At 51.8% G+C, this 21,035-nt stretch overlaps 6 protein-coding genes across 8 annotated transcripts; 4 read left to right on the top strand and 2 right to left on the bottom strand.

Moving 5' to 3' along the window:
- Positions 1 to 120: 120 nt before the first annotated feature.
- On the bottom strand, positions 121 to 7,275 carry Pp2C1 (protein phosphatase 2C). 2 transcript variants are annotated; one of them, XM_017235119.3, is made up of 4 exons: positions 6,514 to 7,275; positions 5,240 to 6,309; positions 3,697 to 4,144; positions 121 to 3,632 (listed from the first exon to the last, which is right to left on the bottom strand). In XM_017235119.3, exons 2-4 carry the CDS (start codon positions 6,183 to 6,185, stop codon positions 944 to 946), a joined length of 4,083 nt encoding a protein of 1,360 aa, XP_017090608.3. In that variant the 5' UTR covers positions 6,186 to 6,309; positions 6,514 to 7,275; the 3' UTR covers positions 121 to 943. The 2 variants fall into 2 exon arrangements, with proteins under 2 accessions (XP_017090608.3, XP_017090609.2); XM_017235120.3 differs by lacking the exon at positions 6,514 to 7,275 and having other exon boundaries at positions 3,697 to 4,142; positions 5,240 to 5,439.
- A 16-nt stretch (positions 7,276 to 7,291) lies between these two features.
- Mcm6 (minichromosome maintenance 6) lies at positions 7,292 to 10,143 on the top strand. Its single transcript, XM_017235121.3, has one exon. The coding sequence runs from the start codon at positions 7,472 to 7,474 to the stop codon at positions 9,932 to 9,934; it is 2,463 nt and encodes an 820-aa protein (XP_017090610.1). The 5' UTR covers positions 7,292 to 7,471; the 3' UTR covers positions 9,935 to 10,143.
- A 1-nt stretch (position 10,144) lies between these two features.
- On the bottom strand, positions 10,145 to 11,139 carry ND-ASHI (NADH:ubiquinone oxidoreductase subunit ASHI). The gene is made up of 3 exons (XM_017235122.3): positions 10,835 to 11,139; positions 10,514 to 10,743; positions 10,145 to 10,450 (listed from the first exon to the last, which is right to left on the bottom strand). Exons 1-3 carry the CDS (start codon positions 10,917 to 10,919, stop codon positions 10,232 to 10,234), a joined length of 534 nt encoding a protein of 177 aa, XP_017090611.1. The 5' UTR covers positions 10,920 to 11,139; the 3' UTR covers positions 10,145 to 10,231.
- Positions 11,140 to 11,387: 248 nt separating this feature from the next.
- LOC108121200 (fumarate hydratase, mitochondrial-like) lies at positions 11,388 to 14,442 on the top strand. Of its 2 annotated transcripts, none has more exons than XM_017235167.3 (5): positions 11,388 to 11,582; positions 12,854 to 12,985; positions 13,045 to 13,245; positions 13,310 to 14,114; positions 14,168 to 14,442. In XM_017235167.3, the coding sequence occupies exons 1-5, from the start codon at positions 11,487 to 11,489 to the stop codon at positions 14,428 to 14,430; spliced, it is 1,497 nt and encodes a 498-aa protein (XP_017090656.1). In that variant the 5' UTR covers positions 11,388 to 11,486; the 3' UTR covers positions 14,431 to 14,442. The 2 variants fall into 2 exon arrangements, with proteins under 2 accessions (XP_017090656.1, XP_017090657.1); XM_017235168.3 differs by lacking the exon at positions 11,388 to 11,582 and adding an exon at positions 12,646 to 12,781.
- An 86-nt stretch (positions 14,443 to 14,528) lies between these two features.
- Fum2 (Fumarase 2) lies at positions 14,529 to 16,500 on the top strand. Its single transcript, XM_017235166.3, has 5 exons — positions 14,529 to 14,664; positions 14,724 to 14,876; positions 14,939 to 15,142; positions 15,202 to 16,006; positions 16,061 to 16,500. The coding sequence occupies exons 1-5, from the start codon at positions 14,575 to 14,577 to the stop codon at positions 16,318 to 16,320; spliced, it is 1,512 nt and encodes a 503-aa protein (XP_017090655.1). The 5' UTR covers positions 14,529 to 14,574; the 3' UTR covers positions 16,321 to 16,500.
- Positions 16,501 to 16,656: 156 nt separating this feature from the next.
- Positions 16,657 to 19,890, top strand: Pink1 (PTEN-induced putative kinase 1). Its single transcript, XM_017235169.3, has 6 exons — positions 16,657 to 16,917; positions 16,988 to 17,349; positions 17,409 to 17,606; positions 17,675 to 18,394; positions 18,451 to 19,467; positions 19,533 to 19,890. The coding sequence occupies exons 3-6, from the start codon at positions 17,442 to 17,444 to the stop codon at positions 19,731 to 19,733; spliced, it is 2,103 nt and encodes a 700-aa protein (XP_017090658.2). The 5' UTR covers positions 16,657 to 16,917; positions 16,988 to 17,349; positions 17,409 to 17,441; the 3' UTR covers positions 19,734 to 19,890.
- The last annotated feature ends 1,145 nt before the right edge of the window (positions 19,891 to 21,035 follow it).

The raw sequence follows: 21,035 nt of genomic DNA, 5'->3' as shown, positions 1-21,035 counted from the left end.
CGGTCGTTATATTTTTGAAATATGACTGTTAACGGTTCAAAACGGATGCCGCAAATCTCAAAATAAACTTATAGATCCCCAACCATGGAGAGCCAATCCAAAAAATTAAAATACTTGCAATCTTTTAAACTATGAAAAAAATATTTAATGTATTTCCTTGGACAATACAAAGAGCGTGATGACATGAAAAATAAATACGCAATTATTCTTAAACGATAAGCACAAAAAATGGGACGAGAAAAAAAAATTAACGTTATTAGCATCTCTGGTAACTTAGGCTTTAAAATTTAAAAACTAGCTTAGACAACTCGACATTCGCACACAATTCAATGTAGTTTTGCATTACATTTTGTAAAGAAATACTTTCTGATAAAAATTATAAATGAATATTAATATAATAGAGTGTATTGTTAAGAAGTTTACATGCTATTTAGCTGTTTTTCGTTACAAAAAATATATATATGTATATGTTTACATGCTACTGATTTTCCGTACACTTGTAATTTGTTTTTATTGCTAGGTCTTAAGTAGAAATATATATTTTGTGTAAATTTATTGTTTAGTTTTGTTAGATATAGCTTTCTATAACGTCGCTATGTACAGTGAAACGATGCCAATTGCCTTGGGGGTTGTGTGTGTACAAAAATTTGTATTAGATTACATTTCAAGGTTTCGGGGGTTTCCCCTTTTTTTCTTGGGTTTCTGGAGGCTGGGAATGGGGATTACTATTTTCTGTGTTTCGCATGCCTATCCCCTATATCATTTGTCGATTTTGTAGAACTATATATTTTAGGTTTTCCGTTGCTTAGGATTTGTACTTGCAAGTTGCTCGCCCAATCGCCGAATTGGGTTTGTTACTCTCTCTCTCTCTCTCTATCGTTTCTCTAGTGTCTGTCTCTTTCTTTGTGGACTTGCTGTCTCTGTCTAATGTTTAGATTAAGCCTCAGCGTCGTCGAGTACCCCCTCCACCTGGCTGGCCCATGGGTGAGGCAGTTGCTCCAGCGCCGACGACTGCTGCCCGACTCCGGGCACTGTAGCAACTGATGGCAGTGATTAGGTTGTTGTTGTTTTGGGAGTTGCTGCTGTTGGAGCTGCTGCGGAGGGACCAGCGCTTGTTCAGGTGATCCGCCGCCGCGGCCAAGGCAGCTGTGTAGGCCCGGGTTCCAATCGCCAACGTGGGCACGGCGGCGTTGAGTTTCTTCGGCGATGGCGGCGGCCGGGCGGAGATGGCTCCGTTGCAGGCCTGGAGGCGATTCGACTTGGCATTGCCCTGGGATGAGCCTCCGCTGGCCACTCCGCCCAGGCTGCCGCTGGAACTGGCACTCAGGGTGGTCCGGCGCAGGCTTCGTCTCTGCTCCTTGTCCTCGTGGATCCGCTTCAGACGCCGCGACGGAACCGGACGTGGGGTACTGCCGCCGGCACCCGGGGTACGAACACTGGCCGCTCCGGCACTGCCCACCACTGGGACGTCCGGCTGCGCTCTGCCAGCTTCCCCGCCACCCGTAGCTATGGGAATATTTCGGGTGCGCAGCGTCCGCTTGGTCATGTCAAGGCCGAGACCCAGTCCGAGGCTGCAGAGGCTGCTGCGCAACTGGCGCTTGTTGACGCCGCCGCTGACCGTGAGGCTGTGACTGCGCCGCGTCATCATCATGGAGCTGCCGGCACCGGTGCTCGAACTGGCGGCCACCACTGCGCCGCTGCGCCGACGACTGGCCGCCGAGGCGTTGCTCTCCCTGCTGCTGGCCACTTCCACGCCAGATCCGCCCACTCCGCCGCCACCCACGCGTCCCTCCACGGTGTGGCTAGGCGTGGCTCCAATTCCCGCGCCGGCTCCACTGCTGTCGCCATAGGCAACTATGGCGGCGGCACTGGCGCCGATGAAGGACTTGGGCTTGCTGTGCTTGAACATCTGGCGGCGGCGCGTCTGCATGTGCTGGTGGTTTTCGTTGGGCACGTTGCGGTAGCGTCGCATCTGGCGGATGCGGGGGTTCGAGTTGCTTCCAGAGACGTTGCCGGCCGAGGATTCTCCGGCCAGGACGCCGGCTCTTTCCAGGGCCTCGCCCACGCCCGGCTTGTCCGACACCGGCGCCATGTCCGCGTCCTGCAGCTTCTGGATCTGCTCGAAAATGTAATGCACAGCATGGGCGTCTTCCTTGCGGATTTCCGCCACCGTTTCCGCCAGCATAGACACGAGTCCCTGCTCCTGGTTCGTCGGCGGCTTCTTCTCCGGCTTTTGTGGCTTCGTCGGGGCAGGTTTGATTTCCGGCTTTCTGGCCGGCATCTGCGGCTCCGGCGCCTCTTCCATTTCTTCTCCGACAACCTCCATTTGCTCCGTCGGAGTGGGTGGCAGTGTGGAGCTGACTTCGTTGTCTTGGAGCTCGGGTTCGGGTTCTAGTTCGGGCTCCAGGTCGTCCGGCAGCGATGCACTCCAATCGGCGGCCGGATAGTGGAACTCCTGCTGGCCGGAACTACTGCTGGCCACCTCCATTTGCTGTTCCCGCTGCTGTTGCTGCTCCAGGGCCACCTGCTCCTCCTCGGCCCGCTCCTGCTGCAGCAGGGCGTCCAGTTCGAGCAGCTCCCCTGGCTGTTGCCACGGCTGTTCCTGGGCCACGCGCTCGCGCTCGCGACGCGTCTCCAGCTGCGTCAGCGAGTAGCCCTCCTGCTGCTGGTAGTGCTGCTGCTCCTGGATCATCTCCTGGACACTGAAGGAGGCCGCCGCCTGGGCAGCGGACTGGGAATGAACGGCAGCAGCTGCTGCAGCGGCCGCCGAACGAGATCGCGCCTCCTGCTCCTCCTGCTCGTTGAGCAGCGTGTTGTAGGACTCGGCGAAGCTGTAGCTGCTCTCCAGATGCTGGTCCAGTTCGGGATTGGCGCTGCCCGGCGCTACAACGGAGTTGCCGTAAATGGCGGACTTGTCGATGCTGGTGTGGGAGTACATGGTGATGTCAGGGGCGCCGACATGCAGGCGAGTGCGCTCGTCCGGCTCGGGATCTGGCTCTGGTTCGATGCCGCCGGTCCACGAGTTGTTGATGGTCGACTTCCGCCATGTCTTCCGCGGCTTGAACCAATTCTCCACTGCCTCCACGTGCTCCTCCTCCTCGTCGTGGTCGTTCGGCGGCTCCTCGTCCTCCTCCATCTCATCCTCGTCCAGGCCAAAGTAATCAAAGTTGCGATACGGCTCCGGCGGCAAATGTCGCTTCGCCAAGGCACTGTAGGGTGTTTCCAGGTGATACTCCTCCTCCTCGATGAAGAACTCCTCCGGACAGCTATTCTCGCTATCACCAGGCAGCTCCTCATCGTCCTCGGCCGCCTCCGCCTCCAGCAGCAGATCCACATCCATATCGGGGTCACGGATGGACGTCGGTAGTTGGGGAGCAGCTTGTTGCTTTGAATCGGAGGTGGAATTGTGGGAGGCCGCTGGTGTTAGTATCACAGTTACCACGGACGTGTTGTCCGCCCGCATCTTCTTGGAGGCCCAGGTCTTGAGGGCCTGATCGACCAGCGCCTTGCTGGGATTCATGACGTCCTGCTCGTTCAGTATCTCGCCGATCAGGTGCTCCTTGCGCACACTGTCAACCGCCTCCTGGGGCGTCACCACATTCCACAGACCATCGGTGCCAAAGATCAGGCATCTGAGGCGGGGGATAGAACACCATTAGCTTCTTCTTTTGGGGGGGGAGAACTCATTCCACTTACCTGAAGGTACTCGGATCTATTTTCACGACTTTAACGTCGGGATCGGGACTGACTACGAACTCCTTGCACCGGGAATTGTAGCTCCAGAGATCGCCCAGGGATCGGGCGACCGCCAGGAAGGGTATATCATCGACCAATGTCTGCCTCCGGATGGGACCTCGATGCATCGGATCTCTGGGACGGTTCCAGACCACTCGCGGCACTCCCGACTTGATGGCCACATTGCCGCCGGCTCGCTGGATCCGCGTCTTCTCCGCCAGCGACTCGGGCTTGTGGTCGGTGGTTAGTTGGCGGGCCTGCCAGTTGCGTTCTCCCTTCCTCTGGTAGCCCAGCACGATCCCGGAATCCCCGACATGACCGATGTAGATCTTCTCCCGCCGCATAAAGGCCACGGTGGCGGTGGTGCCGGCTGTGCTTAGGTGCCCGTTGGCAGTTCGTGGCCATTTCTCTGCGGGATTGGGGGAATTCAAAGGGATTTGAGGTTAGGTTTCATAAAATGATGAAATTCAAAAAAGAGTTTTTCAAAAATTTGATTTCTTGTGAAATCTGTGCACCCTCCCCTTCCTAAATCTTAAAAAAATAAATATCTTTTCCCCAAATCTATAAAAATATCTTAGAATAACCCAACAAATGGCATTTCAACAGAATATTAATTAAATTTTATGGCCATGGTACAGTGTGCACTGTACAGTTTGAATCCATGGATAGATATTCTGGGAATATAAAAAAAAAAAAAAACATGGCCACTATTGACATTTTCCAACACATGCATCTGGCATCCCTCGGATTCGTATACGTTTTGTATTTGTCGGATGTCTGGGCTGTACGAGGCGAATACACAGCACAAAGAGTAAATGGCAAGCCCGTGGAATATTCCACTCGCCGAGCGATAACTTTTCTTCGTACGTGTGTATCTGTGTGAGGGTCTCTGTTGGTGTGTGTGTGTGTGTGTGTGCATTTTATGAGTAGGCAAACCACACAATAGAGATGAGAGACAAGCGAGCGGCGCTGCGATGGTTGAGTCACCGTTACACACGGTTGCATAATTGCTCCACCATCTAGAGGTGGGAGCGCGGATTCATTTCGGGGTCACTTTGTGGGGCCAGAACGGCAACCCTACACAGATAGCGGGGTATTTTACCCGGTTACCCACTTTGAAAATCTTCGATTGCGAATTCTCTTTTGAAATTCGTGCGTGAGGGGCGCCGGCACATCACTAACTCTTTGGGGGGGTTTCTGTTTCTGTTTTTATTTCTTTTTTTGCTTTTGCGAAAGCAAATATGGTCAAATGACGGGTGGGATTTCAGTTAAGAGAAAGAAACAAGAAGAATGAATACAAAGTAGGTAAGAACAGCCCACATGGTGGTGAAAGTTCCTCCAAAGCCATCCCCAGCTCATAAAAACCTTTCTAGAACGACGGCTTCCCCATTTTTGCGGTTTTCTTTGTTTCCGTTTGGTCTGCTTGGTTTGTTTTCGGGTTTATTTTTATATTTTACCTTAAAGGCTACTTGGATATTGTACTTTGAATGCCCCCCGCGCTCACCTTGTTCCCGCCACATGGCAAAGTGCGTGGCGATGTAGCCCTCGCGTATGGCCCGCAACACATCCTCGTCCTTGTCCGACCAGAACAGCTTCTGCTTCACAATCTCCAGCATGAGGTGCTCCTTGGCGAAGACAGCCGCCTCCGGGCCGCCGTGCCCGTCGTAGATGCCGAAGAACGCATACTCCAGCTCGTGGGTGAGCGGCGACTCCTGGGAGGCCACCGAGAACTGATCCTCCATGTACTTACGGCCCCCCTGGCTGCACTGGCCAGTGACGCGCATATTGACGCCCAGCGTGGAGCAGGGCGAGGTCGGTGTGGGACTGGAACCGCCGGAGCTGTCGGAGCTGCACGAGGAGCTGCTGTTAGAGTCTGTTGCGATGGAGCGAGCTGGAACGATGGCTGCCTGCCGGCGCAGGCGACTGAGCGCCACTCCACCGCCGCCCCGGGCCCGGGACATGGGCAGGGCGTGTGCCTGCTGTGACTGTGACTTTCTCTCTCCCACCGGATGCGACACTTCCTCACCGCCGGCTGCCGCACATGAAGACTGTTCCGTCACCGTTCTCCTCGTCGGGACAGCACCCACAACAACAACACTGCCGGAGTCCAATGCTGGACTGGAGCAACTACTGTTGCTGCTGATGGTGCTGCCAGGGCGTGCAGATACCGGCGATATTGGCTGGCGTGGATTAACAACGATCCGGGGCGACATCCTGGGCGACGAATCGGCATAGTAGTTGATAATATCGTATTCCACTTCGGTAACATCCACCTCCGATTTGGATCTGGGGGTTCCCGGTGTGGCGGCGACGGCTGTGGTTGCGGTTTCCTTCAGGCGGACCACAGTTCGCTCAATGGCTGATTTGATGAGGCATCTATTGGTATTATTTATATTGCCGCTGTGGCTATAACTGCTACTGCTACTGCTACTTCTATTGGCGGGCAACATTTTGGGGTTTTTGTTTATGTTGCAGCTGCTGCTGCTTCTTCTTCTTCCTCTTCTTCCTCCTCCCACGCTTGTTTATCCTTTTTGTTGTTTCCTATACGATGGTCTCCATAAACTGGCCAAAGAACTGTAAAAAAAAAAAGAAATTCGATAAAAACAAACGGGAAACGATATTTTGTATATGTTTTCGTCTCTCTTTGGCGCTCTCTCTTTGTCATCTCTCTCTCCCTCGATTGCTCTCTCTCTCTCTCTCTGTATCGCATCGGAAATCATTTAATCGAATTATGCATTTATCTAATTAAACAAATTGAATAAAATATTAAATACGTACACTGTATTCGAGTTAATATTTATCGTAAATATTCCTTTTTTTTTTATTATTTTTTTGCCCAAAATAGCCACTGGGCGTGTATGTGGGTTTCCAACGCTTTCACATGTATGCGTGCGCCATCTAGCGTTTGTGTGTTGGTTGTTCCTCTTCTTCTTCTTCTTGTTACTGTTGTTGTTGTATTTGCAAATCGCCGCCAAATTGCCTTTGCGTTGGCCTTCTTCTTCTTCTTCTTTGCTCGATATTGTATATTGTTTTTGTTTTGTTCCGAAATCTCAAAAACTGAACCCGAATTGATGTTTTATTTCTTTTATACACATATATATATATTTATTTATATATATAGAGCGAGTTTTAAGTAATAGCTGGAGCGAGGCGCGCGCAGTTTCACCTTGATAAAGATAAAGAGCGCGCACAAAATCCAAAAACGAAAAGAAAAAAAAAAACTTGTTTCCCCCCCCAACTCGGTTTCTGTCGCTGTTGCTCTTGCTGGGCTAGTTGCTGTTGTTGCTGTTGGTCTGGTTCCTGATGTTTTTGTTGTTGCCGTTGCAGCGTCTTTCCTTGCAGCAAACAAGCATTTTCGTTGAGTGGAAATGTTGCTTGAAACACACGATTTTAATTTTAGTTTTTTTCACGCTCACACACAACAACAAAATTCACGGTAAATTGTTCACAACAAAAAAAAACCAACGAGAAATTAAAATTATAGAGAAAGCAAAAATATAAGCAAGTAGCGAAGCGAAGGTCTAGAGTTAGTGATGTGAGATATTTTGACAGCGCCCGATAACACAGCGTTGCCACCTTGTTCGACTGTCACGAAATTGGCGCCAAAAATCGGCAAAGCACGCAGCTGTAAACCAGCATCAGCAAAACAAAATTTGCGCGTTTACGTTTTAGTTTGCATTTCCTCCTCTTCCGTTTAAGTTCCCGACACGCTAAACCCACTCACATAGTCTGCAGAATGGATGTTGCCGATGCTCAGGTTGGCCAGCTGCGCGTCAAGGATGAGGTGGGCATCCGTGCCCAGAAGCTCTTCCAGGACTTTCTCGAGGAGTTCAAGGAGGACGGCGAGATCAAGTACACCCGTCCGGCAGCGAATCTAGAGTCACCCGACCGTTGCACCCTGGAGGTGAGCTTCGAGGATGTGGAGAAGTACGATCAGAACCTGGCCACCGCCATCATCGAGGAGTACTACCACGTCTACCCGTTCCTCTGCCAATCCGTCTCCAACTATGTCAAGGATCGCATTGGCCTGAAGACGCAGAAGGACTGCTATGTGGCCTTCACCGAGGTGCCCACTCGCCACAAGGTCCGTGATCTGACCACCTCCAAGATCGGCACCCTGATCCGCATCTCCGGCCAGGTGGTACGCACCCATCCCGTCCACCCGGAACTCGTCTCCGGCACGTTCATGTGCCTGGACTGCCAGACGGAGATCCGCAACGTGGAGCAGCAGTTCAAGTTCACCAATCCCACCATCTGCCGGAATCCCGTGTGCTCCAATCGCAGGCGATTCATGTTGGATGTGGAGAAGAGTCTGTTCTTGGATTTCCAGAAGATTCGTATACAGGAGACCCAGGCCGAGCTGCCCCGCGGCTGCATACCCCGCGCCGTGGAGATCATTCTGCGTTCGGAGCTGGTGGAGACGGTCCAGGCTGGCGATCGCTATGACTTCACAGGCACCTTGATTGTCGTCCCGGACGTCAGTGTCCTGGCCACGCCGGGCACCAAGGCAGAGTCCAGTTCCCGTCACAAGCCCGGCGAGGGCATGGAGGGCGTTACTGGTCTGAAGGCCCTGGGAATGCGGGAGCTCAACTACCGGATGGCGTTCCTCGCCTGCAGCGTCCAAGCCACCACGGCGCGCTTCGGCGGCACGGATCTGCCCATGTCGGAGGTCACTGCCGAGGACATGAAGAAACAGATGACGGACGCCGAGTGGCATAAGATATACGAGATGTCCAAGGACCGTAATCTCTACCAGAATCTGATCAGCAGCCTGTTCCCCTCGATTTACGGCAACGATGAAGTGAAGCGCGGTATCCTACTGCAGTTGTTTGGCGGTGTGGCCAAGACCACCTTGGAGAAGACCTCGCTGCGTGGCGACGTCAACGTGTGCATCGTGGGCGACCCCAGTACGGCCAAGTCGCAGTTCCTCAAGCAGGTCTCGGACTTCTCGCCCAGAGCCATCTACACCTCCGGCAAGGCCTCGTCGGCGGCGGGTCTGACGGCAGCCGTGGTCAGGGATGAGGAGAGCTTCGACTTTGTGATCGAGGCGGGTGCCTTGATGTTGGCCGACAACGGAATCTGCTGCATCGACGAGTTCGACAAGATGGACCAGCGCGATCAGGTGGCCATCCACGAGGCCATGGAGCAGCAGACCATCTCGATAGCTCGCGCCGGTGTCCGGGCCACTTTGAATGCCAGGACCTCCATCCTGGCGGCCGCCAACCCCATCAACGGACGCTACGATCGCTCCAAGAGTCTGCAGCAGAACATCCAGCTCTCCGCTCCGATCATGTCGCGTTTCGATCTGTTCTTCATCCTGGTGGACGAGTGCAACGAGGTGGTGGACTATGCCATCGCCCGGAAGATCGTCGACTTGCACTCGAACATCGAGGAGTCGGTGGAGCGGGCCTACACCCGCGAGGAGGTGCTGCGCTATGTGACCTTCGCCAGGCAGTTCAAGCCGGTGATTGGCCAGGAAGCCGGACGCATGCTCGTCGAGAACTACGGACATCTGCGGCAGCGCGACACTGGCACCGCTGGACGCAGCACTTGGCGGATCACGGTGCGCCAGCTGGAGTCCATGATCCGGCTGAGCGAGGCCATGGCCAAGCTGGAGTGCTCCAATCGCGTCCTCGAGCGGCACGTGAAGGAAGCCTTCCGGCTGCTCAACAAGTCCATCATTCGCGTGGAACAGCCGGACATTCACCTGGACGACGATGACGAGGCTGGCATTGATGTGGACGATGGCATCCAGCACGACATCGACATGGAGAACAACGGGGCAGCGGCCAACATGGACACCTCCACGGACGGCCTGGACACGTCCGCGTCGGCGGTGCAGAAGAAGAAGTTCACGCTGTCGTTCGAGGACTACAAGAACCTATCCACCATGCTGGTGCTGCACATGCGCGGCGAGGAGGCGCGCTGCGAAGTGGAGGGCACCGACACGGGCATGAAGCGCAGCGACGTCGTCACCTGGTACCTGGAGCAGGTGGCCGAGCAGATCGAGTCCGAGGACGAGCTCATCTCGCGAAAGAACCTCATCGAGAAACTGATCGATCGCCTCATCTACCACGACCAGGTGATCATACCGCTGAAGACCTCGTCGCTCAAGCCGCGCGCCAAGGGCCTGGAGCCGCAGGAGGACCTGGAGGATGACCCGCTGCTGGTGGTGCATCCGAACTACATTGTGGAGTAGTGATCCCATCCCGCTCACCCACTCCCCACGTACAAAGCTTACATACATGATGTACCTAGTTAAGTTTGTGTTTCCAACTCCTACTAATCTTTTGTATTTAGCGGTTAAGTGTAGAAAGTAGTCGCCCAGAATGAATCCTGGCACCTTTTCATGATCATCCACGTTGCATTCTATGTTTTTTTTTGCGCCAAAATAAACGTTCATCTCCAGTTCTTTCTATTTTCAATTTAATTTTACAGTTGCGATGGTAATTTGCCTATGAAATAAAAACGAGGCCGTATTCCACAAGGGGACACTCTACTTGGACCGCTCGAAAGTGTAGTGCTTGACCCCATCGGCCGGGTATTGCTTGGCAGACACCGGGCGGTACATCTTCTTGTCCTCCAGCCAGTAGTACAGAGCCAGGCAGCCGGACATAACGCCCAGGAAGCAGACAAAGTAGTAGGCGTTGTTGTAGCGCGGCGGCTCGGCCTGGGAGTAGCGATCCTCGCTGTACAGATCGTGATTCGCCGAGATCTAAACCAAAAGTGCCACAAAGTTAGTTACAAAAGGAGATATTCCGAAGATTCAGCCACTCACAGGCTCGTGCAGGTTGCGCTTGTGCTCGGGGTAGTCCCAGGGGTAGTAGTTATCCTTGGCCTCCACGCCCAGGCCATATCCCACTTTGGGATAATCACCGTAGCCCAAGCCGTCGTCCGCGTAGGGTTTGTACTCCTCTGGCAGCAGATAGTACTTCTTGGCCGCCGCCAGGCGCTCCTTCTCCGTCTTGGGGAATGGTGCTGGCTTAAAGTCCTTGTTCCAGCCGGCCACTGTAACGAATTAACGAATATTTGGTCTCTTAGCATCAATGTTACGTAAACAAAACATGCATCGATGTGTCCGGTTATGGGGATTACTTACTGCTGCGCACCGCCTGGCGTGCCAGGGCAGGATTGGCGGCGCATAGCTTTTGTGCCAAGCACACGGTTTTCACAAATGCCGACATTGCAGGCTAGCCACGAAATTTGCAATTTTCTTCCTTCGCCCTGCAACAAAATCGGAGAGCAATCGCAATCAGCTGTTGTTGGCCTGGAGATGCGCGCCCACCGATGACGATACCGATAACAATCCGTCAATACAGGATTTATCGATAGAAGGACTCACTTTTAAAAAAATTCAAAAATTCTTTCAAAATTTATTAAAATCAAGGAATTCTATGTTTGAAAATATTTGATTGATAAATTTGGAATATTTTACTAGAATGGGTTGGAAACTGTTAATAGAAAGATTTGAAAAATGTGAAATATTCTTAAAACATTGCTACTTTTTAATTCCTCTTCTGATTTTAAATCTAAAAATCAAGTAAAATTTAAACAAAATATCCTTAGCTTTTATTTATTTAAAAGTTAATTTAAGAAAATGTCTTCAGAGCCATCGATATATTTCGATATCGCGCCACCCGCCCACCACTTTTGTTGTTGTTTTTGTTTGAGGGCTCGTCCGGGGCAGCTGAAAGTGATCTTCGCGAAAAGAAGCGGGAATTATAGTTAAAAATAATTCAAAATACAAAAGAATGGTGCTACCACTACTGCAGCGCTCCACTCTCCGTGGCGTCCAACAGTTGACCAAGCCATGGGCCGCCTCCGCATCCGCCGGCAGCCTGCGATTGGTAAGGAGTTTTTGGCCAGATTCGCCAATGCCATACACAAGCTTATGTAATTGGTTGTCCAACCATTAGCCGAAAATGCAATTAATATTTTTGCAATAATGCATCGCCAATTTGTTAAAAAAAAAAGCCAACAAAATTGAGAAACGAATACTGCCGGCGTTTCGTAATCATTATACAATGTCGGTTGGCATGGAAAGGCGGTTGGATGGGGCTTGTCGCTCCCCAAACCGACTCCCCAAGCTCTCCAGCCTGCTGCCACTTGTGGATTTAGGTTCCTTCGACTTGAAAACTCCAATTGGACGCCGTGTGGATGGCATCTTAGGTTCCACTCCAATTGGGGATTGATTTTTCGCACTTTTTCACTCAAAAATCACGCTCAGGTCACAGGTTTAAGTGAAAAATAACGAAAACAAACAGCGGAGAGAACAGAACGAGTTGTAATTCAATGAGAAATCGGAATTTTCGCTGACTATTCTTGTTTTTCGGCATTTTTTTTCAATTTCAATTCAAACCGGTTAATTGTATATTCATGGGAACCGACCTACACCGACACCTGTTATACACTCTCCCTCTGTAATGTCGGGGATAGTCCCGATAACTGTATAACAAGAGATAGTAGGAGATAGAGAAGTCCATGGAGGCATAAATTACCTCCCAAATCGCACATAAATGCGAAAAAAAACAGTACACATGGTAGATGGTTCCATATTATACAGTCGTGGCTATTAAAATAGTTATTTTTGTAAGAAATAGAGACTAATTATATTAGTTTTTCCAAGTATTCCTTCTTTGGAATCTAAATCTTGAATATATCAAAGAAACTATAATTATTTTAAAGTTATTTTATTCCTATTATTATAGAATAAGAATTAAAAATATTCCCCAAAGAAATCCTATTTTTCGAACCCCTCTTGTAGCCGCGAAAGAGAGGCGACCAAACGCAGCTGATAGCCAAGCACCCCATGCCGCGAAGAGTCTGCCGCCCCCCGGCCCGCCCCTCCATTCCGCCCTAAAAAGCAGTGATTTTATATATTTTTCGTTCACTCAGGTTTTATGGCTACTGCTTATCGGTGTGCTTTATTCCGAACCTCGCGGATCTCAATCTCAGTCTCAGTCTCACGCCGCAGCTAGAGCAGTCGCCTTCAAGTGGTCCCCAGCCATAGACACACCCCATTGCTATCTCTATCTCATTCCAAATGGTTAAGAGCTCTATATTCCACACTCCTATATGCATAATCACAAGATTCTAATCGGGACTTCTCTCGTGACAGGCCTCCCAGGATTTCCGCGTGGAAAGCGACACCTTTGGCGAGCTGAAGGTGCCAGCGGACAAGTACTATGGCGCCCAGACGATGCGCTCCCAGATCAACTTCCCCATCGGAGGAGCCACCGAAAGGATGCCGGTTTGTACCATGAGCAGATCTGCAGGAATAAATAAACAGAAGCCTCCCTCTCTCTGCAGAAACCCGTGGTCCAGGCCATGGGCATCCTGAAGAAGGCCGCCGCCGAGGTCAACAAGGAGTTCGGTCTGGACACCAAGGTCAGCGAAGCCATCTCCAAGGCTGCCGATGACGTGATCTCCGGCAAGCTCTACGACGACCACTTCCCCCTGGTCATCTGGCAGACTGGCTCCGGCACCCAGAGCAACATGAACGTCAACGAGGTGAGCAGATCCCCTCCGAATCCTCCTCCCAAGTCTCTAATCGATGATGTCCCTCTCCAAATAGGTTATCAGCAATCGTGCCATTGAGCTGCTGGGCGGAAAGCTGGGCTCCAAGACCCCAGTGCATCCCAACGACCATGTGAACAAGTCGCAGAGCTCCAACGACACCTTCCCCACGGCCATCCACATCTCGGTGGCCCTGGAGCTGAACAACAACCTGAAGCCGGCCATCAAGATCCTGCACGACGCCCTGCGCGCCAAGTCCGACGAGTTCAAGGACATCATCAAGATCGGCCGCACCCACACCATGGACGCCGTGCCCCTGACCCTGGGCCAGGAGTTCAGCGGCTATGCCCAGCAGTTGGCCTACGCATTGGAGAGGATCGACGCCTGCCTGCCGCGTGTCTATGAGCTGGCTCTGGGCGGCACTGCCGTCGGCACCGGCCTGAACACCCGCAAGGGCTTCGCCGAGAAGTGCGCCGCCAAGATCGCCGATCTGACGGGCCTGCCCTTCGTCACTGCCCCCAACAAGTTCGAGGCCCTGGCCGCCCGCGACGCCATGGTGGAGGTCCACGGTGTCCTCAACACCATCGCCGTGAGCCTGATGAAGATCGCCAACGACATTCGCTTCCTTGGCTCGGGACCGCGTTGCGGCCTGGGAGAGCTGTCGCTGCCGGAGAACGAGCCCGGCAGCTCCATCATGCCCGGCAAGGTGAACCCCACCCAGTGCGAGTCCCTCACCATGCTCTCCGCCCAGGTGATGGGCAACCAGGTGGCCGTGACCGTGGGCGGTGCCAATGGCCACTTTGAGCTCAACGTGTTCAAGCCTCTGATTGTCTCCAATGTCCTGCGTTCCATCCGGCTGCTCTGTAGGTCTTTGTAATCCTTGTTGTGGCTTATCTGATTGTACGATCCCTTCCAGCTGATGGCAGCCGCACCTTCACCGCCAACTGCGTCAACGGCATCCAGGCCAACCGCGACAACATTGCCAAGATCATGAACGAGTCCCTGATGCTGGTCACCGCCCTCAACCCGCACATCGGCTACGACAAGGCCGCCAAGATCGCCAAGACGGCCCACAAGAACGGCACCACCCTCAAGGAGGAGGCCATCAACCTGGGCTACTTGACCGAGCAGCAGTTCAACGAGTGGGTGCGCCCCGAGCAGATGCTGGGACCCAAGTAGACGCCCCCCCTCCTGTCAATGCCCGAGCTCCCCTGCAAATAAAAACGTTAGACACAAAAAAAGAGCGTTTGGCGCCAGTTACATTTCGTTGCTTGTCAAGATTCCCAAAACAAACCCATTTTTAACTTTCCGTTGAACACAAAAATGCTTAGAAAGTTGTATTCCCGCTCCTCGCGGGCTCAGCTGGTGAAGCGGGAACTGTTCACCGCCTCCGGTGGTCTCCGGGCCAAGGATGTAAGTCTTTCTCTTTGGCCTTATCCGACTGGCTTATCCTAGTTGAGAGTACTTTGTAGAACGGCAAGGGAAAGGGGGACGGCAAGGGCAAGTTTCGCATGGAGAAGGACACGTTCGGGGAGCTAAAGGTGCCGGCAGAGAAGCTGTACGGGGCTCAGACCATGCGCTCCAAGTTGAATTTTCCCATCGGTGACATTGCCGAACGGATGCCGGTATTTATTTTTGGATTTTGTCCCCATTTTTAAGCCTCTTAAGGATTCATTGTGGTGTCCAGATGCCAATCATCCAAGCGATGGGAATCCTGAAGAAGGCATGTGCCGAGGTGAACAAGGAATTCGGTCTGGACGCCAAGATCGCAGAGGCAGTCTCCTGTGCCTGCGACGACGTCATATCGGGGAAGTTATATCGACAGGGGCACTTTCCACTGGTTATCTGGCAGACGGGGTCCGGCACCCAAACCAACATGAACACCAATGAGGTGAGCAGTGCCCTCGGGTGGGCAGTAATCCCCTCCAGCTAATAATAATCCTACGGCAGGTGATCAGTAACGCGGCTATCAAGATGATGGGCGGGGAGCTGGGCTCGAAGAAACCAGTCCATCCGAACGATCATGTCAACAAGTCGCAGAGCTCCAACGACACTTTCCCGACGGCCATCCACATCAGCGTGGGCATGGAGCTGAACGAGCGCCTGCTGCCGGCGGTGGCCCACCTGCGCGACGCCCTCAAGGCAAAGTCCGATGAGTTCAAGGACATCATCAAGATCGGACGCACCCATGCGATGGACGCGGTGCCACTTACCTTGGGCCAGGAGTTCAGCGGATACGTCCAGCAATTGACCTACGCCCAGGACCGGATCAAGGCGTGCCTGCCGCGAGTCTATGACCTGGCGCTGGGTGGCACTGCTGTGGGTACCGGCCTGAACACCCACAAGGGATTCGCCGAGAAGGTGGCCAAGCGGATCGCCGAACTGACCTGCCTGCCCTTCGTCTCCGCCCCCAACAAGTTCGAGGCTTTGGCCGCCCGTGACGCCATGGTGGAGGTCCACGGCGTTTTGAATACGATTGCTGTGAGCCTGATGAAGATAGCCAACGACATCCGTTTCCTTGGTTCTGGACCTCGTTGTGGTCTGGGTGAGCTCCAGTTGCCGGAGAACGAGCCTGGCAGCTCCATCATGCCCGGCAAGGTGAATCCCACCCAGTGCGAGTCCATGACCATGTTGTGCGCCCAGGTGATGGGCAACCACGTGGCCGTAACTGTTGGCGGGGCCACGGGGCACTTTGAACTGAACGTCTTCAAGCCTCTGATTGTCTCCAATGTGCTGCGATCCATAAGATTGCTTTGTAAGTTCGGGTTTTGTTTTTAAATGAAAGTTTACCTAATTCTGCCTCTCCCAGCCGATGGCTGCATGACGTTCAGCAAGAACTGCGTGGAGGGCATTCAGGCCAACAAGGAAAACATTGCCAAGATCATGAACGAGTCCTTGATGCTGGTCACCGCCCTGAATCCGCACATCGGCTACGACAAGGCCGCCGCCATAGCCAAGACGGCGCACAAGAACAAGACCACGCTCAAGGAGGAGGCCCTGAAGACGGGCATCACCGAGGAACAGTTCAAGGAGTGGGTCGACCCCAAGAAGATGCTGGGCCCCAAATAGGCATTGGCTTTCTTGAAATCTTTAAATCCTGTTTAAATTGTAATCCGATAACCAAAAATCCGTTACAACAAATTCCCCATGTAATCGATACATTTTCGAAATCGAACGGAATTGATAACAATCGGCAGCACTGTCTGAAAAATTGATAAATATATTTTCAGAAACTGATCAGACAACTTTCTTTGTTTGCATTATTTATTTTATTTTTTAAATATAAAGTATATTTTTAAAAAATATAAGATTGGGCGCCCCAAAATCTACTAGAAAACCGCTTAATTTATATTCCAACTCCCATCACTAGCTATCTTATTGGGATTGTGCAGCCCTGGTCGCAACAAACACAGCTGTATTGGTGTTTTGAAGTTAGTCTTTGTTTTTGTTGTGGAACTCCTGCTTTTTTAACAAAAATCAAGACACCCAGCGGGATTAAACGTTTAATCGTAGTAGTCTCTGTGTAGGTGACAACTTTTCAAAACGCGAGTGAACTTCGAGAATAAAGCAGCTCTACAGCTGGACACGATTATCTAACGATTATATATTTTTGTATTTTTCGAAAGCCAGGAAGTAGGCGATTTTCAATAACAGTCGTTCAGCAAGGCAAGTGATCGGCTCTCGGAAAAAATTAACAGTCCAGTTGTAAAGCGCAAAATCTGTCTCTCCCACACAGGAATCGTAAAAAGTGTTTGGAAAATATAAAAAAAGAACCCTTTCGACCGGATTGTTGGAAACGTTTTCTTTTTTTTTCATTTTCTGCTGTTGCTGCCGCCTTGCACCTTGCACCTCAAGACCGCCGCACCGCACCGCCCAACCACCCACCCACCCATCCCTACTCTTCTGGCTAAATAAATTTTACGACGCAAAAACAAAACACACAAACACACACACATCGCACAGCTAAAGAAGACACCCAGGCGTCAGCTGATCTGCTATCGACGCGCGTTATCGATCAACCCACCCACCTATATGCCAATCGATAGCGGCCCTCACAGACAGAAAAAGAAGAAGAAACAAGAGCGATCCAATAAAAAGGTAAAAACTTTGGTTAATTATTGGAGCAAGTGAGTAATGTATGTATTCCATTGGCGAAGGCACTGCTAGCCGCCATTTAAGCGGACGGAAAGATGTCTGTGAGACTGTTGACCGTGCGACTGATCAAACATGGTCGCTATATTTTGCGCAGCTACTGTAAACGTGAAATACACTCCAACATTTTGGAACAAAACCAATTAAAGACAAGAAGCAAGCGAGGCTTTCCTCTACCCTCCACTGCTGCCAATGTAACTAGGGTGAGTTCCAGCTGATCGACCATTATTGGGCGTATATTGGATTGTAATCTCTTCTGAATCCCCTCCAGGCAGCACCCCAGCAGCCGGCAGCGGCGGCAGCCAGGTCGGCACCCAGCTCTGCGGCCCCTCTTTTGTCACGCTCGGCCGCCCAACTAGGCAGCAACAACAGTGGCATCTTTCGGGTTGGCCAGCATGCCCGAAAACTGTTCATCGACAACATCCTAAGCCGGGTGACCACCACATACTCGGAGGATTTGCGCCAGCGCGCCACACGCAAGCTCTTCTTCGGCGACTCGGCTCCTTTCTTCGCCCTAATCGGTGTCAGCTTGGCCTCCGGTGCCGGTGTTCTCAGCAAGGAGGATGAACTGGAGGGCGTATGCTGGGAGATACGCGAGGCGGCCGGGCGCCTGCAGAGCGCCTGGAACCAGGACGAGGTCTCCGAGACCCTGGACAGTAAATTCACCATAGATGACCTGGAGGTGGGCCCACCCATTGCCAAGGGATGTGCGGCGGTTGTATATGCAGCTAATTTCAAGAAGGATAATGCCAGCGGCGACGATGTCGATCCACTCCAGCCGGCCAGTGCTGTGCCAGCCATGGCACCCAACAACTGGAATGCCCACGAGATGATGTCACCCCTCCAGAACATGTCCCGCTTTGTGCACAACTTTGGGGGCTCCGTGGATAATATATTCCATTATAGCCAGCCCTCGGCGGCCAGTGATTTTGTGGGTGCCCTCGAGCAGGATAACCAGGACATTCACACGGAGAACAGTGCCTTAAATGCGGTGAGTTATGAATATATTTCTTAAAATATCAAATAATCAAGCTTTATTCTTTGCAGAATCCCCGGCAGGACATGAAACTTAACAGCTCAGTGGATCGGTATCCGCTGGCCCTGAAAATGATGTTCAACTATGACATCCAGAGCAATGCCCTGTCCATTTTGCGGGCCATGTACAAGGAGACGGTGCCGGCGCGTCAGCGTCGCATGAATCCCGCTGCCGAGGAGTGGGAGCGTCTGCTGCAGAACCAGACCCTAGTCCTGCCCCCGCACCCGAACATCGTCTGCATGTTTGGCTTCTTCTGTGACGAGGTGCGCAACTTCCCGGACGGCCATCTGCTCTATCCGGTGGCCCAGCCGCAGCGCATCAATCCCCAGGGCTACGGCCGCAATATGTCGCTCTATCTGCTGATGAAGCGCTACGACGACAGCCTGCGCGGCATGCTGGACAGGAATCAGGAGCTCAGCACACGCACACGCATCCTGCTTCTGGCCCAAATGCTGGAGGCGGTCACCCATTTGAGCCGGCACGGTGTGGCGCATCGGGACCTCAAGTCCGACAACGTGCTGATCGAAATGCTGGACGACGCTTCACCCGTCCTGGTGCTCTCGGACTTTGGCTGCTGTCTAGCCGACAAGGTGCACGGCCTGCGACTGCCGTACGTGTCCCACGACATCGACAAGGGCGGAAATGCGGCTTTAATGGCGCCGGAGATCTTTAACACGCTGCCCGGGCCGTTTGCGGTGCTGAACTACGGCAAGGCCGATCTGTGGGCGTGCGGGGCACTGGCCTATGAGATATTCGGAATGCGGAACCCCTTCTATTCGAGCAGCGGCGGCTTGGCCCGGGAGCGCGGCGAGCTCACCTACTCGCTGAAGAACAGCGACTACAAGCAGGAGCAGTTGCCGCCGATGAGCGAGGCCTGCCCGCCGCTGCTCCAGCAGCTCGTCTACAACATCCTCAATCCCAACCCGTCGAAGCGGGTCAGTCCGGACATTGCGGCCAATGTGGTCCAGCTGTTTCTCTGGGCTCCGTCCAATTGGCTTAAGGCGGGCGGTATGCCCAGTAGTTCTGAGGTAAGTTCTGACCCCACTGTACTCCATCTCCAAGTCTCCAATACAAGTCTCCTATCCCCTTGCAGATTCTTCAGTGGTTGCTCTCGCTAACCACCAAGATCATGTGCGAGGGACGTCCTCAGATGGGCGCCGGCGGTTTCGGGACTCCGATTGGTGGCGGACGACGCGCCTACGTGGAGTACCTACTTATTTGCAGCTTTTTGGCCCGCGCCCGGTTGCGCCGTATTCGCGGTGCCCTCAACTGGATTCAGAACGTGGTGGCGTAGGCGTTTGGCGGGGAATCGGCGGGTACGGCGCACAGCGAGGGCGTTCTTCTTGCCCATCACCCAATCTACTTGTTACTCTGAGAGAAAATCAAATGAAAAAGCGTGTGATACCTATATTTTACATATGTATTTATAAAAGAACTCAAAATTAACCGCACGCCCCGCAAGCCTATTCATTTCCGAATCATTCCATCGCCTGCAGCTCCTTCTGACGTTTCTTGATTGCCTCGATTAGCTTCACGATACGGCCATTGACTTCTTTCGACTTCTGGGGACTATCCTTGGGCGTTATTTCTGCTTTTTCGAGCATTGTTTTCAGGGAATTGTGCACCTCCATCATCATCACACGCTGCGTGTCCAGTGTGCTTCCCGAAATCTGGCTCATTATTTGTTATTTCTCTTAAAATCAAATGTCAATTGTTTAATAACTTTATATAATGACAGTTACGTTGATTACCAGTCTTAAAATGCTTAAAAAATGTATTATTTTTGTTTTGGTTTTCAAATTAAGCTTAGAGATGGTAAAAACAAAACGCGCTATAACCGATAGTTGTTATCGACGGACGATTTCGATAAACTAGCCAGGGCTGAAGCAATCTCAAAAAATATAATCTTCTTCTCGATTATCTTCATAATCGATCCACAAATCGTTTAAGGTACTCCGCTTGAGAATCGGATAAGAATTGGGCAAGATATAGCCATCGCAGTGGGGCCTATAGGGGAAAACGCCATTTTCAGGGGATCCATCAGGAAAAATGGGAAAAAAATCTGAAAAATATTTTGTCTCAGGATTTTCATGCAGAATGGTGGAGAATCGATCCACAAATCATTTAAAACACTCCGCTTGAGAATCGGATGAGAATTGGGCAAGATATAGCCATCGCAGTGGGCCCTATAGGGGAAAACGCCATTTTCAGGGGATCCATCAGGAAAAATGGGAAAAAAATCTGAAAAATATTTTGTCTCAGGATTTTGATGCAGAATGGTGGAGAATCGATCCACAAATCGTTTAAAACACTCCGCTTGAGAATCGGATGAGAATTGGGCAAGATATAGCCATCACGGTGGGCCCCATAGGGGAAAACATCATTTTCAGGGGATCCATCAGGAAAAATGGGAAAAAAATCTGAATAATATTTTGTCTCAGGATTTTGATGCAGAATGGTGGAGAATCGATCCACAAATCGTTTAAAACACTCCGCTTGAGAATCGGATGAGAATTGGGCAAGATATAGCCATCGCAGTGGGCCCCATAGGGGAAAACGCCATTTTCAGGGGATCCATCAGGAAAAATGGGAAAAA

The sequence above is a fragment of the Drosophila bipectinata genome, chromosome XL, assembly GCF_030179905.1.
Source record: "Drosophila bipectinata strain 14024-0381.07 chromosome XL, DbipHiC1v2, whole genome shotgun sequence".
Lineage (NCBI taxonomy): Eukaryota > Metazoa > Arthropoda > Insecta > Diptera > Drosophilidae > Drosophila > Drosophila bipectinata.
The sequence above is the reverse complement of the archived record's forward strand: the minus strand, read 5'-3'. Positions and strand labels throughout refer to the sequence as shown.

What these genes read in the sequence shown, in the direction of transcription:
- Fum2 (XM_017235166.3), top strand. Translation starts at nt 14,575, where the DNA reads ATGCTTAGAAAGTTGTATTCCCGCTCCTCGCGGGCTCAGCTGGTGAAG. An exon ending in ACATTGCCGAACGGATGCCG is followed by an intron (nt 14,877 to 14,938) that starts GTATTTATTTTT and finishes TGTGGTGTCCAG; the next exon opens with ATGCCAATCATCCAAGCGAT. An exon ending in GCGATCCATAAGATTGCTTT is followed by an intron (nt 16,007 to 16,060) that starts GTAAGTTCGGGT and finishes TGCCTCTCCCAG; the next exon opens with CCGATGGCTGCATGACGTTC.
- Pink1 (XM_017235169.3), top strand. Translation starts at nt 17,442, where the DNA reads ATGTCTGTGAGACTGTTGACCGTGCGACTGATCAAACATGGTCGCTAT. An exon ending in CTGCTGCCAATGTAACTAGG is followed by an intron (nt 17,607 to 17,674) that starts GTGAGTTCCAGC and finishes AATCCCCTCCAG; the next exon opens with GCAGCACCCCAGCAGCCGGC. An exon ending in AGAACAGTGCCTTAAATGCG is followed by an intron (nt 18,395 to 18,450) that starts GTGAGTTATGAA and finishes TATTCTTTGCAG; the next exon opens with AATCCCCGGCAGGACATGAA.
- Mcm6 (XM_017235121.3), top strand. Translation starts at nt 7,472, where the DNA reads ATGGATGTTGCCGATGCTCAGGTTGGCCAGCTGCGCGTCAAGGATGAG.
- Pp2C1 (XM_017235119.3), bottom strand. Translation starts at nt 6,185, where the DNA reads ATGTTGCCCGCCAATAGAAGTAGCAGTAGCAGTAGCAGTTATAGCCAC. An exon ending in TGCCATGTGGCGGGAACAAG is followed by an intron (nt 4,145 to 5,239) that starts GTGAGCGCGGGG and finishes CCAATCCCGCAG; the next exon opens with AGAAATGGCCACGAACTGCC. An exon ending in ATAGATCCGAGTACCTTCAG is followed by an intron (nt 3,633 to 3,696) that starts GTAAGTGGAATG and finishes CCCCCGCCTCAG; the next exon opens with ATGCCTGATCTTTGGCACCG.
- LOC108121200 (XM_017235167.3), top strand. Translation starts at nt 11,487, where the DNA reads ATGGTGCTACCACTACTGCAGCGCTCCACTCTCCGTGGCGTCCAACAG. An exon ending in GAGCCACCGAAAGGATGCCG is followed by an intron (nt 12,986 to 13,044) that starts GTTTGTACCATG and finishes CTCTCTCTGCAG; the next exon opens with AAACCCGTGGTCCAGGCCAT. An exon ending in GCGTTCCATCCGGCTGCTCT is followed by an intron (nt 14,115 to 14,167) that starts GTAGGTCTTTGT and finishes GATCCCTTCCAG; the next exon opens with CTGATGGCAGCCGCACCTTC.
- ND-ASHI (XM_017235122.3), bottom strand. Translation starts at nt 10,919, where the DNA reads ATGTCGGCATTTGTGAAAACCGTGTGCTTGGCACAAAAGCTATGCGCC. An exon ending in ACGCCAGGCGGTGCGCAGCA is followed by an intron (nt 10,744 to 10,834) that starts GTAAGTAATCCC and finishes AATTCGTTACAG; the next exon opens with TGGCCGGCTGGAACAAGGAC. An exon ending in AGCGCAACCTGCACGAGCCT is followed by an intron (nt 10,451 to 10,513) that starts GTGAGTGGCTGA and finishes CTTTTGGTTTAG; the next exon opens with ATCTCGGCGAATCACGATCT.